The following is a 14,607-nucleotide window of genomic DNA, read 5'->3' on the forward strand; positions in this document are numbered from 1 at the left end:
GGCATTTAATGTTTATGGTTAAGTAAATATAAAATACCATGCTTGGGCCTTAAAATATTTTCTCCTCTTTTCTTTGGAAGCATAAAAGGTGAAGATTAGTTGTATTTCACATCATTATTGCTGTTATTATTGTTAAAAAGTGCATACATATTATCTCTTATTGACCTTCTGAAACCTGAAATTCCTATGAGAAATTAAGTCCAGAACAGAACCCAGTATTGGATCTACAACTGGGCAGAACTCAACGAAATGTTTTTCCTTTATGTAAGAGTCATGTTGTGCTATTGATGCTCATAGAACTTTTCAGAGTAATATAAGGTAGATTCTCTCCCCATTGGGTTACATTGCAAATTTTAGATGCTATCTACCTATGAGAAGAAAAGGAGACTCACAAGAGATGAATGCAAGAAAATTTAGTATGTTGCACTTACTTTCCTTTCCAGATGAATGAAGGATGAATTGTATTAAATTACCCAATTTCATTAATGGAATGGGTTTCATTGATAGAATGAAGATAAAATTTCATTGGTAGAATGAAGATAAAATCCAGCCTACAATGCCCATTGAATGTTCACTATTTACTAGAGGAAAAAAATAGGAAGAGAATGGGAGGGTGCAAAGCAGATTTGCAGGGCCAAACAGAATGTCAAGAAGAGAGGAAAAAATATCTTGCTATGGGACTGAAAGTTCACTCAATTATAAGGTACTAGATTTTATTTATTTATTTAATAAAATTATATGCTGCCCATCTCACCCTTGGAGTGACTCTGGACCTTATGTATGATCTCTTGTATATATAAGATGGTAGTTATTTTTGTGTAAATATTAATCAGATTTTCTGTAAGGCAGATTTTGAACACAATAGGAAAGAATATTCCATGAATTAATGATTTCCCCCCCACAGTTAATTGGGAGACCATATGGAGAGCTAACACTATGAAGAAATTTGAGATCCATATGAATATGAACAGCAACGTTGGACTACTGAGACTCTTCCCTGGAATTACTGTTACAGCGGTCAGTCTCCCACTTCCTCAGAACATCTCAGAGCAAGTTTGGAGTATTGATTAAATTCAATTAATAAGCAATGAGAAAAGATATTTGGTATTACCCAGGTTCATTGCTGATATTGGTAGATAGCTTGTTGCCCAATGTGCAATATTTCACACTTAGTTAAACTGAACTCTATAGTCATTTGGTTGACCATTCGTCAAGTTTTTTTTAAACCTTTTTAAGCTTTTCAAAATAATTTTCTATGTCGTTATTCTGAATAGTTTTATATCGTCTGCAAACTTGGCCAGTTCATTGCTTACTCTTAAATCGGGATTTTTTTTTAAACAGTTCCTAATTTAGGTTCTTGAAGAACTTCATTTCTTGGCTTTCTTTATTGATAAAATGGCTCATTTATTCCTATTCTTTGCTTTCTGTTTTTTAGTCAGCCAAGACAAGCCTTCTGATCTCTTGACCACTGGGGTTTACTCAATGGTTTTTCATGAAGAACATTGTACCTACTGGTGGTCAATGTAACTGAAAAATATTATAGAAGATATATACTGTGGAAAAATAGAGACATTCGAGAAAGAGGCTAGAAGTCATATTACATCTTGTACATTCTGACATAATATAAAATACGTGTCTCTCTGTCTGACAGTGTGAAGAAAGATAGACTGTATAGGCATAGACCAGGGGTGGGTTGCCAATTTTTTTACTACTCAGTACTCAGGCATGCTCCTGCACATGCACGTGACACTTCTGCACATGCCCCCCGCTGCTGCTACTACCAGTTTGCCCGATCCAGGCCGAATCAGGTGCAACCCACCTCTGGTATAGACTGTATAGAAGGGGTGTAGAGTTTCCTGCCTAGGCAGGGGGTTGGACTAGAAGACCCCCCCCAAGGTCCTTCCAACTCTGTTATTCTATAGGTCATTCTGAAAGTTCCTTAAAATCCAAGTATTCAGTGTTGACAGAACCATGCATATGTCATTTGCAATCCCACAGAAGGTTGGTAAGGAAGAACTCTTGGATGGATCCCATCAACAGTGATTTCTTACTCTAACCCACAGGTGTCAAATTTGCCGCATCATATTTCCATCACGTGATGTATCACAATGTTTTTTCCCCTTCACGGAACTGGGGTGGGCATGGCCTACGCGTGTTGCATCTAGAGCCCCTGCTTTAACCTCTCAAGATATCCTAGAATTATTTTCCCTTGTAATCTCAGTTTGCTTTATTTATCCTGATCACTTCCCTGAAATATACGGCTTCAGATGTATACAATACAGAGTTGGAAGCAGAGTTGGAAGGGACCTTGGAGGTCTTCTAGTCCAACCCCTGCCTAGGCAGGAAACCCCATACCATTTCACACAAAAGGCTATCCAACATCTTCTTAAACACTTCCAGTGTTGGGGCATTCACAACATCTGGAGACAAGCTGTTCCACTGATTAATTGTTCTGTCAGGAAATTTCTCCTCAGTTTTAAGTTGTTTATCTCCTTGATTAGTTTCCACCCATTGCTTCTTGTTCTAACCTCAGGTGCCTTGGAGAATAGTTTGACTCCCTTTTCTTTGTGGCAACTTCTGAGATATTGGAACACTGCTATCATGTTTCCCCTAGTCCTTCTTTTCATTAAACTAGACACATCCAGTTCCTGCAACTGTTCTTCATATGTTTTAGTCTCCAGTTCCCTAATCAACTTTGTTGCTCTTCTCTGCACTCTTTCTAGAGTCTCCCCATCTTTTCTACATCATGGTGACCAAAACTGAATGCAGTATTCCAAGTGTGCCCTTACCAAGGCATTATAAAGTGGTATTAACACTTCACGTGATCTTGATTCTATCCCTCTGTTTATGCAGCCTAGAACTGTGTTGGCTTTTTTGGCAGCTGCTGCACACTGCTGACTCATATTTAAATGGTTGTCCACTTGGACTCCAAGATCCCTTTCACAGTTACTACTGTTGAGCAAGGTACCATCTATACTGTACCTGCGCATTTCGTTTTTGTTGCCTAAATGTAGAACCTTACCCTTTTCACCATTGAATTTCATTTTATTAGATAGTGCCCAATGTTCAAGTTTGTCAAGATCCTTCTGTCTTTAACCTATCTGCTGGAGTGTTGGCTATTCCTGCCAGCGTGGTGTCATCTGCAAATTTGATGAGTTCCCCATTTATTCCCTCATCCAAATCATTGATGAAGATGTTGAAGAGTACTGGGCCCAAAACAGAGTCTTGGGGTACTCCACTGCATAGTTCCCTTCAAGAGGGAAGTATGTCATATATCCCATATCGTCTGTTCTTTATATACATTTTATAGCTAGGAAATATAGACTAGACTCAAATAGAATAGAATAGAATAACAGAGTTGGAAGGGACCTTGGAGGTTTTCTAGTCCAACCCACTCTTTAGGCAGTAAAATCTACACCACTTCAGACAAATGGTTATCCAACATCTTCTTAAAAACTTCTAGTGTTGGAGCATTCACCATTTATTATTCTAACTCATCATTCTCTCCATTCCAGCAGATTTCTGTAATATAGTACATAAGTATTTATCTCCTTGTTTGCAACTAAGTATTCTATTTTTTCATTCTTGGCTTGGACACTTCTAGCATTAGCACGAAACACCTATACTGTATACCAGAACCTTTCCCACATCTTGCCTTTTTATTTCACGACTGTCATGTCCACTGATTAACTTAAGTTACTATTACTTATATTATTTTCTAAAATCTATATACCCATCCACCCTGACTGCTGCTTCCTGTCTGTTGATTTTCCCTTAGGGATTAGTGGAAAAGCTGCTCTACAGCTTTTTTTAATGATATGCCAGCAGCCTAGTTCCATTTTGGTTCAGGTGGAGCTTGTCTATCTTGTACAGAGTTGACTTGTTCTAAATCTTTTCTTGGTGTCTAATAAATTTCCTCTCAAATCTGACATAACTCTGTATGGAGATATCTCAGTTTTGCTTGCTTAGTTGACCCTGATAGAGATTAGGAAATATTTTACTACAGGAGAATGTTACCTGTTGTAATTGTAAAATTGTAATTGTAAAATTCAAGCTGCTAACTCATGGCCTTGGGACAAAGGACATTTCTACTTAAAATTTATTGAACATATTTAGGTAGCCACCTAACACAATTTAAAGTGTCTTTGTCTGGCTCACAAAATTCAAAAAACCTAATATGGAGAATATAAAACCATCACATATAAACTGAGAATAATGAAATAATAAAACAATAAAATGGTGATCCAAACAGAAATAACACTATGATCTAATCAGGCTCCAGCATATCATGACTCCAAAATCCAGGGAAACAATCTGACTTGACAGTATTTCTAAAGGCCAGCAAAGTCAAGACCAACTGTATGTTGGGAGAAAGGTTGTTCCATAAAATAGAAGCTGTCCACTTCCTGGGTTCCACACAATAACATTATTTCAATTAATGGACCCAGAGTGGATAAGGGGCACTCTGGTGAGAAGGTGGTCCCTCAAGTATACTGGTCCTATGCCATGTAGAACTTTAAACATGATGAACAGCACCTTGAATTGCAGCCAAAATCCAATGGGGAGCGGTGTGGCTTGTAGGGTACAGATGGTCCTTGGTTAAGAACCACTCATTCAGTGACCGTTCAAACTTGCAGCGGGACTAAATGAATTGCACTTAAGATTGATCCTCAAAGTTTTTGCCATTGCAATATTCTGCAGTCACATTGGCAACCACAAGCAAAGTTACTGGGTGGCAGGAAGCCAGAAGTTGAGGTTACTTGAGGTCCTGACTTAAACTAGGGACTGCGAAAACTGCCATTGCTAAATGGCAGTGACATAATGTCACACTTTATGACCATATTGCTTAGTAATAAAATGTGGTCCCAATTACTACCATTAAATGAGGGCTACTGTAGTGGTGTCACATGGGCATAGTGAGAAGAATCCATAATTGCACTATTGTATTCTGGACCAATTACAGCTTTAGGATGATCTAGAAAGGAAGCCCCATTAAGTTATGTGACAAATCCAATTGGGAGATGATTAAATGAAGGTTTTCACTGTTAAGTGAAAGACAAATATCTCAATTAAGAATTGGAGAAAATGCTATGAAAAGAGAAATGAAACTTTTTAGAAGATCAGAGAAGAAGAAAAGAAAATTTATATTAAGATAGGATTATTCATGAGTTATCGTGGAAGAAATTTAATTGATGTAAATGAGGTTAAAAGAAGATGAGGAAGTATATTGAAACTCTTTACAGATGTGATTTAGAGATAAAATTTGCAGAGAGAGTATATATTCAGAAATCAATTCCATTAGAAAGTGAGATACAATAAAAGAGTTGTCAGGTAGAAAAGCACCGAAAGCAGATGAAATATCCATTTAACCGTTTAAAGCTAACAGACATGATATAGTTAAAATCAAAGCAGCACCTAGTCAAAAACAAGACTGCTAAGTTAGAGACTGGGAAAGTTTGCTCTACCAACCTTATTCCAAAGAAGGGAGATGTAACAGAATATGCAAATTAAAGTGTTGCACTAATTGCTTACACAAAAAGTCTAGCTGGCGGATCTACAAAGAACAGAACCATACAGTCCACGAAAACTGGACGGCCAAATAAACAGGCAGGTTTCAGGAAAGGCAGTGGAGGAATCCAAGATCAGGTGATTAATGAAACACCAAAAAATGGACTGAGCAAGAATACATATATCTTTTTAAACTGATTACTGTACAGCAAGACCATTGATTGGTCTTAATGTGTGTTTGAAGGGTAACTGTTCTTTTAAGAAATCTTTACAATGAACAAGAAGCAACAGCGAGCACTGGGTGTGGAGGAATATAGTGGTATTCAATAGAAAAATAAAAAAAGACAGCTGCATAAAATATATATAATATAATATGAGATTGGCAGCAATGGACAAGATAAGGTAAAGGTAAAGGTTCTCCTTGCACATATGTGCTAGTCCTTCCTGACTCTAGGGGGTGGTGCTCATCTCCATTTCAAAGCCAAAAAGCCAGCGCTGTCCGAAGACATCTCCGTGGTCATGTGGCCGGCATGACTAAATGCCGAAGGCGCACAGAACACTGTTATCTTCCCACCAAAGGTGGTCCCTATTTTTCTACTTGCATTTTTACATGCTTTTGAACTACTAGGTTGGTAGAAGCTGAGACATGTAACAGGAACTCAGTCTGTAATGTGCAGTGGTGGGTTGCAGGCAGTACGCCCCGGTGCGCGCGTACCAGAGCTAGCCCGGAGCATCGGATACCATTCCAGTACGGTGCTCCTGAGGGTCCACCTTCCCACCCGATCTCCTTACTGGTGTTTAAAGGCTTCTGCGCTTCTGGACAGGCGCGTGATGCGTACAGTGCCTGCACGACACTCTGCGGAGCAGCTGGAGCATCGGGGAAGCGCTAAGATGTATGCGCGCTGCACGCGTCCATGAGGACACCGCTGGCACCACTGGTTATGTGGCATTAGGGATTCGAACCGCCAAACTGCAGACCTTTCTAATCAACAAGCTCAGCGTCTTAGCCACTGATGCTTGAAGTCTAGCACTTGTTTGAACACTGCAGCTTTTGCAGAGTGTAGTGGCCTTACATTTTTGCAAGGTTTATAGTACTCATTTTGCTCCTTAATAACCTCCCAAACATCTAAAGAACGTGAAAAAATAGCCATTTTTTTTGGCTTCATCTACACTGGAGGCTTCCAGGGGCCACCAAATGGGAACTGCTGGGCTTCACATTTTGCCCACATGATCTATTAATTCATGCATCCTTTTTATTCACAAATAACAGCAGAATGTAAAGTTTTAGATGAGAGTGATGATAAACTGGATGCTATTCTATCATTATACTTGCAAATTGGATGTTAAATTCTTTTTTTTTCTTTTTGAAGAAGGCAGAGGCTCACATTAAACAGAAAGCTCAACATTTAGATATAACACAAAGATGCTGTAACTTAGGTTTCACAGTCTGTAGAGGCCTCTTAAAATGTTAGTTTTTTGTTTAAATATGGGAAATTAAATTAAGCCTTTTAGTATGTTCACAAGACCCACAATAATTCTTAATGTCTGCTTTGTTTCTGCATGCACTAACCCCTTTTGTTCAAAGAGGGCCCATCCCCTCCCCACCACAGGTTTGTTATGCATCTTGGCAGCAATTTTGCCAAATTCAGTTGTTGCACAGCTTTATCCTCTGCTGGTACTTGTCAGGTAGAGCCTCTACAGCTTCTCATAGCTTGGGGCCTCACCGTGTCTAAACCTGGCCCCATCTCCAGCAAAAGTCTAAGGCTACAGTTCTCTTGTACCCTACCAACTACCTTTCATGTAGCCTCAGCCCCATTCACAAGTGCTCTAGCTAGGAAATGATGCCAGTCTGCAAATGTACATTAAACAAAGGAAAGATGTCCTAATTTTCTGCTGTAACCCAGTTAAAGCACAGAAAGTAGGAGATCATTTGAAATTTTTATCTTCCCTCTGCTTCTACTGTCTCAGATTTCAAGCAGCATATTTTCGTGCATTGTGTCATCAAGGTTTTGGGATTAGAACCAGGCAACCCTTGTAGATGGCCTTCAAGGTCTGTGTTAGAAGTCTATAAGTGCAAAAGTAATTGCAAGCTATTCACTCTGGAGTCATATATCAATGTCCTTATTTAAGTAGATTATTTTAACACATCATAATTAAAACAGGCAGATTACCTGCATCTTTCTGAATCATCATTTTTTTTTCATTTTTGAGTATAGCCTGTCTTTGCTTAGTCAACATTTCTTTGTACCCAGTGCAGTGCTGTATATATTAGCTATACTTTTTCCCACCCTTGATCAGCCTAGAAACTCTCAGAAAGTCTAGCCAACCATAGACATACTATAAGCTATTGATTCTCGTGCAAATGTTTGCATCTATATGAGAGTGTGTGTTTATATACACGTGTGTGCTTGTAACATCAACTTATTAATCTTAAATAATTAGCACTTCTGTTCCTTTTTGATCATTTATTTTTACTAATGGGTCTATGCTACTCCAGTCAAAAGACAGCACTGAGTTAGTTATATTCCTCATTACAGAACTAATATGATTATTCATCCATTTTGGATGGATAGGAGAAGAAATAAAATTGTATTGCAATGGGTTTGAACTGTAATTTCTCATTGTGGTTTTTCTCTTTCAAACAGGTAAGGGCATTTCTTCAGAGCTCTATGAACGGCATTGTACTTGAGACCTATGGGAGTGGAAATGCTCCAAATAATTCTCCAGAACTGCTAGATTTGCTGAGGAAAGCTACTGATTCCAATGTTGTGATTTTGAATTGCACCCAATGTCTGCGAGGATCTGTGTCATCAGTCTATGCCACAGGAAAGGTGAGAGGAATTCTGCAATCTAAATCACTCTTACCAACTTGATGCCTTCCAGATAATTCCCATGATCTTAAATGCACTTGCAAGATTCTTGTTTTAGAGGGCAGATTTGCTTAGCCAGTGAATATACATACTTGCTTTTCTTCTCTTATGGACCACTCCATTCCAAAGATACTGAGTGACTTTCATACAATTAAAACATAAGAATCACTAACAAGGGCATAATGACAAAAAGGCTCACATGTATCAGGCAGCAAAATCTTCACTTTAAACAGCTCTTTCAAATAGAACATAGTCCAAATAACTGGGGATAGGCTGTTCTAGAAGTCTGGAGCCATCAGTTAGATATCCATGTAGTTACTACTTCCTCAGATTTGGCATCCAAAGCGCTGGACTTTACTGGATGGGCAAATTCAGCTTGTGGAATGGGATCTTGAAGATATCCAAGCTTTCAGCCATTTAGAACTTTAAATTCTATCACCTTGAATTGTATACTGAAATTGGTTGGCAGACAATGCAGCTCCCTTTGTAGTGCTATTATATGGTTGAAGGTAGGTATTCCAAGAATAGCACAGGCCGCCACTTGCTGAACCAGCTGAAACTTTTGAATGATTCTCAAGACAGGATGCTTCCAAGAGGTATAGCATGAATGACAGGTTTTATCCAAGGCAGATGTGATTTGAAAAGTAGGATAGGACCAGGTTTAAGTGGTTGTGACAATTATTAGAGTTATGTCAGATCTGGCACTTGGAACTTTTTAATTTCTTTTTCTATAATCCCCATTATGTCCCAAAGATAACTAGATCTTGCACGAATCACATCTAAGGTTGTGGTTTCTATGCCTAATTCATCTTAACAAAGGCTGTTATGTACAAAGCCATACGTGCTATTTATTTTTAATATTTAATTAAAAAGCCTTGTTTAGGCTTATAATAGCTGCTTTTCTTTGGTTTTAAAATGGCTTTGCTATTCCAGGAAGTATTTTGGCTTAAAGGGTTGCCATTAGCAAATGGTTAAGAGTCTGTCATTGTGATAATGAAAAAGAAGGAATATTAGGTTATGAGAGACATATACTGAATAAAATTTGCGTTTGAGTGAAACTACCCTGTGCTCATCTATTTTAATCTAGCATTAAAGTTCAATGGCTTTCCTTTAAGGCTGAGTAGGATATTTTTTGTTATAAAAACTCAATTCTGGATGTCCCAACTGCTGTATTAAAGCATACTTATAATATTTGCAAAATAACTAATAGCTGAAAGCATGGCAAATATACTAAGAATAAGTTACATTATATTGTAGCAACAAAGCTTGTTTGTTATTGGTACCATGTTTTCCTGAAAATAAGGCAGGGTCTTATTTTCTTTAGACCCCTGAAATAAGCACTTGGTGTTATTTTCAGGGAGGTCTTATTTTTTTGAGGTGCAGGAGGTGGCAAGTGTGGTCACCTCATGGCTGCTGCTGTGTTGCAATATTTTCAAGGAGGGCTTATTTTCAGGGGTGGTCTTATTTTAGCGCATGTGCTCAAAAGCCCAATTGGGCTTATTATCCGGGGAGGTCTTATTTTCAGGGAAACAGGGTATGGTTTCAATAGGTAAACCCTATTCCTGATTATCTTTGCATTATGAATTAAGATATTATTATTTTTTTAAAATTCTGTGTTTAAAATGTGCCATGTGTGTGGAAGTCAGCAAATGAAATCAATTAAAAAAAATAGTTCTAAGTCAGCTGTTATAATGGACCAACGGTCCATTACCCAGCAAAATAATATTGACATCTAAATCAAAGGAATAATAAAATTAAAATCTTGTTTAAATTTTCAAATTTTACTCTAGACATTCACACATTTACCAGAACTTAGTAAATAATGATAACAAATATTAAATCATATTGACCGGTGCAGTAGCAGAAAGCTTGTTCATTAATGTTCATTAATGAGTCATGGTGATGCAGTGGTTAGAATACAATACTGAGGACTACTTCTGCTGACTGTTAGCTGCCAGCAGTTCAGCAGTTTGATTCTCACTGGCTCAAGGTTGATTCAGTTTTCCATCCTTCTGAGGTTGGTAAATTGAGGGCCCAAATTGTTGGCAGCAATATGCTGACTCTGTAAACCGCTTAGAAAGCACTGTGAAGCGGTAATATGTCTAAGTGTTATTGCTGTTGCAAAACACGATGAGAGGTTCTGTGTTTACTAATTCCTTCACAAACAAGCTGGCCCTAAAAAATTCTTCCTGAGATTTGCAGTATTGGAAGAATATTGGTTGAACAGAGGACTGCAATCAGTACAGGTAGTTCTGTGACTTAAAATCATTCATTTAGTGACCATTTGAAATTACAACAGCACTGAAAAAGTGATTTATGACTGTTTTTCACACTTATGACCATTGCAGCATCCCCATGGTCACATGATCAAAATCTGGATGCTTCATATTTATAAAGGTTGCAGTGTCCCAGGATTATGTTTCATCTTTTGCGACCTGACAAGTAAAGTCAATGGGGAAGCAAGAATCACTTAACAACTTGTTACAACTGTGGCAAGAAAGGTCGTAAGATTGGGCCAAGCTCACTTAACACATATCTCACTGAGCACAGAAATTTTTTGTGCTCAATTGTGGTTGTAAGTCAAGGACTATCTGTCATTGCCCCAAATCATGCTTTGCACTCGCAGAGCTGTTTTTCATTCTAGTTACATAAGAAACCAGTGCCCTAATTCAAGCTGTATTGTTTTTCTTCCCTTTGGCATTGAATATAGACACTCATGGATGTCGGTGTAATTCCAGGAGGAGATATGACGCCAGAAGCTGCTCTTGCCAAGTTATCCTATGTCCTGAGCAAACCTGGACTTACTTTTGATAAAAGGAAAAAGGTAAAATGACTTTTTCTTTTCAGTTTTTGAATGTCTGGTTTCCTTACCTTTCTTACACATAGGATCCCACAAAGTGCTGGTGGCCAAGGAAAGTTTAATAACTAATAACTAGCACCTGGTGGTCAAAGGAAGTTTAAAGAACAGCCTGCTCTTGGTGCTGGCTGAGCTCTCTCATCACAGTAAGCTACAAAAAAATCTAAACAAGGTCAAAACATATTGAGACAATTTGTTTGATTATTAATGTGAAAATACACCCTGGGGAATCAGTGTGCATGAGTAAGTCCATTCAAGATTCATATTAATAAGAATAAATAGGAATTTGATAGCAACAATTCTTAACACAAGACTAACATTGACAATTTGATGATGATGACGACGATGATCATTATCATGCTATTGACATATTCTCCTCTGTATCAAACATCTCAAGTTAGCCTTGGCCCCAAAATAAAAAATAAGTGAAGCAGTTCACGTCCACTCCCTTGAGCAATCTTCAGAACCAATTTTTGCCTACTGAACTTCAGAGACAAAATCCTGCTGAACTTTTTTAAAAGTTCTGTCCCAAAGTCAAAGAAAATCTTTAACATTCAATTGCTGCCCATTCATTATGTTTCCTGTAGCTCTCAGAGGCTGAAGGAAAATAGTACCTATAGTACAATATAGGTAAAAAATATTATCTATTCTTAATTCAGCTGCTGCTAATGGAAGAGAGGCCCATTTTAACAAAGAATCTCCCACACAGTATGCCCACCATGTGGTTTATGGTGTAGGTCAAAGTTTAGTTTAAAAATAGCAAACCTAGAAAATACTGCAGATTTTCACCCATGGAGCAATAGGATGCTACATACCGTATATACTCGAGTATAGGCTGGCCCGAATATAAGCCGAGGCACCTAATTTTACCACAAAAAACTGGAAAAGTTATTGACTCGAGTATAAGCCTAGGGTGGGAAATGCAGCAGCTACTGGTAAATTTCAAAAATAAAAATAAATACCAATAATGTTTTTGAATAATTATTTCAAAGAAAAACAGTAAACTAGCTCTGGGACATCATTATGTGGCTGCTTGCCATAACAAGGAGGAGGTGGGACATAGTTGCAGAGCGGCAGGAGGGGGAGGAAGGGGAATCGTAAGACAGCCCTGCATTACTTTAGAACGTGAGGAGGGGGGATGGTGCGGTGCGCGCTGCACGGCAAACTGACACAGAGGGAGGGGAAACTCACAGGGGCGCCGGGCCATTCACGAGCGTCACCCAGCGGCATGGCCCCGCCCCTTTTTCTCCTCCATTTCGGGCAAATTTTTCACTGACTCGAGTATAAGCCGAGGCGGCTTTTTTCAGCCCAAAAAGTGGGCTGAAAAACTCGGCTTATACTTGAGTATATACGGTAATCTACTGCAAAATGTTTCCTGTAACCTATGGATCTGTGGGAAAAATCTGTATATATTTTAGTAACTAGAGTTAGGAATGCTGCTAACTCTATGATAGTTGAAACATAGTGAGAGAAGAGAGAACTACACATGTCCCTTGCTAAAATTATCCTGTGGCTTGGGAAGAATCCTTGTGTGTGTGTATGTGTGTGTGTGTGTGTGTGTGTCTCTCAATCATCTATCTATCTATCTATCTATCTATCTATCTATCTATCTATCTATCTATCTATCTATCTATCTATCATCTATCTATCATCTATCTATCATCTATCATCTATCTATCTAACTCTGGGGCCTAACTTCCCCTGGAAAGTAGCATTAAAAAATTCCCACACCTACAATGTTCTCTTTATTTTATTTTTTTCAGACATGCCTAAACAGTACAAAAAGTGAGATAGTCTTTCCCACAGTACTCTTGCTTTCTTTAACTTTGTACAGCCATGCTTCTAGATAGATAGGCATCACTAGGCATGTATATTCCCATATTCTCTCTAATCAGGGAACAATTCTGCATTACACAAGCGTTCTGCATGTATGTGCAGCATTGTTCTTATTTTGTTTTCAGTCTTTCCCCAATATTATCCCAGAATCTCGCCTCTTCCTCTGGTCCTAAATAATTATCAGTGTTATTGTCAGAACCAGACTTAGTGTGGCATCTTAAGGGCTCTCAGATTACAGTGGTTGACAGTGGCCTTTTGTTTTTGTTAGGGTTAGATTCTTGAGACAGATTGACATGGAACGTTAATTCACACACAACAAATATGTATACTTCACACATACAGTATATGGGTCATTTCATACAATACAGGTAGTCCTTGGTTGAGGGCTGCTGTATTTAGTGACTATTTCAACAGCATTAAAAAAGTAGTTTTACAACTAGTTCTTGAACTTAACTTTAGTCAATTGGGTTGTCAGCATTAAGTCTCAAGTTGCTGTCATACTTAATGACCATGAATGGTTTGCTTAACATCTGCAGAAGAAATTACATTGTAAGTTTGGCATGATCCTGTGATGTTTTACTTAATTGCCATGTTGCTTAGTGATGGAGTTCCTAGTACAAATTGTGGTTATTAAGTGAAAACTATTTGAAATCCAAATAAGCTAACTAGGAGAAAACACCCTCACTTACCAAATCCATATCAGAACACTACTAATTTGTCTATTGCCATAGCAAGAACTTATAAGGAGATTGACTAACCTTTCAATATTGCTAACTTTTCAAGGTGATTAAGTATGAACAATATTCATGAAATTCTTATGAAGTAAGTAAGACTGATGTTCCTGAAAATCTTTTGAAGAGTAGGTCAGGAAGCAGAGTGTAATGATCAAGGCCCTTGATCATAAATGAATTTCCATCAAACACAGATCTTAATACTTTTTTTTACACTATCCATAATATCTTTCTCATGTGGTCTGTGATAGAGCCAGTTCATAGGTCCAGCACACATGTAAATTACTTCCCATTTTGTGTGCTCTTTAGAGTTCAGAATTATATGCCTGCTTGGAAACTAGAGGATTGTCATGTATTATAAATTGTGTACACTTCTATATACTTCTGTAAGGTTCTGGGGATTTGTCAAACTTGGCATTCTATGCCTTGGTGTCCCATTCTTTATTATCTCTGATATTTCACAGCCCTCATCTTGGCTTCTTAACATGTCGTCCTCTCCTCTTCTCAGGAAACTATTCTCCCTTCTATCTTTATCTTTCCAGAAGAAGGAGATTTGATTTCTGCTGTATCATTCGTCCTCCTTCAGTATACACCCCTGAAACTTCTTGATTATGAACCCAGTGCATAGTGCACATTCAGGCAGTTCCTTCATGCCCATAATGCCATCTTTCTATACTGAACACACATTCTCCCATATTTCTTACTCTTCTCCTGCATTTCAATTAGAGGCATAATGTGACTGATGATGTTTGCCTCAGATTATTACTACTAATAATTCTCCTGCCTTATTTATCTTAATAGCAGC

The 14,607-nt window shown here is 38.2% G+C and overlaps 1 protein-coding gene across 1 annotated transcript in view; it reads left to right on the forward strand.

The window, feature by feature from the left end:
- The window catches only part of ASPG (asparaginase), a 76,767-nt gene that overhangs the window by 29,505 nt on the left and 32,655 nt on the right, over positions 1-14,607 (forward strand). Inside the window, exons 7-9 of the mRNA XM_032213903.1 lie at positions 905-1,017; positions 8,154-8,339; positions 11,089-11,202. Of these exons, the coding sequence (XP_032069794.1) occupies positions 905-1,017; positions 8,154-8,339; positions 11,089-11,202 (413 nt within the window). The remainder of the gene's footprint in view (positions 1-904; positions 1,018-8,153; positions 8,340-11,088; positions 11,203-14,607) is intronic.

This window comes from Thamnophis elegans, chromosome 1, assembly GCF_009769535.1.
Source record: "Thamnophis elegans isolate rThaEle1 chromosome 1, rThaEle1.pri, whole genome shotgun sequence".
NCBI lineage: Eukaryota > Metazoa > Chordata > Lepidosauria > Squamata > Colubridae > Thamnophis > Thamnophis elegans.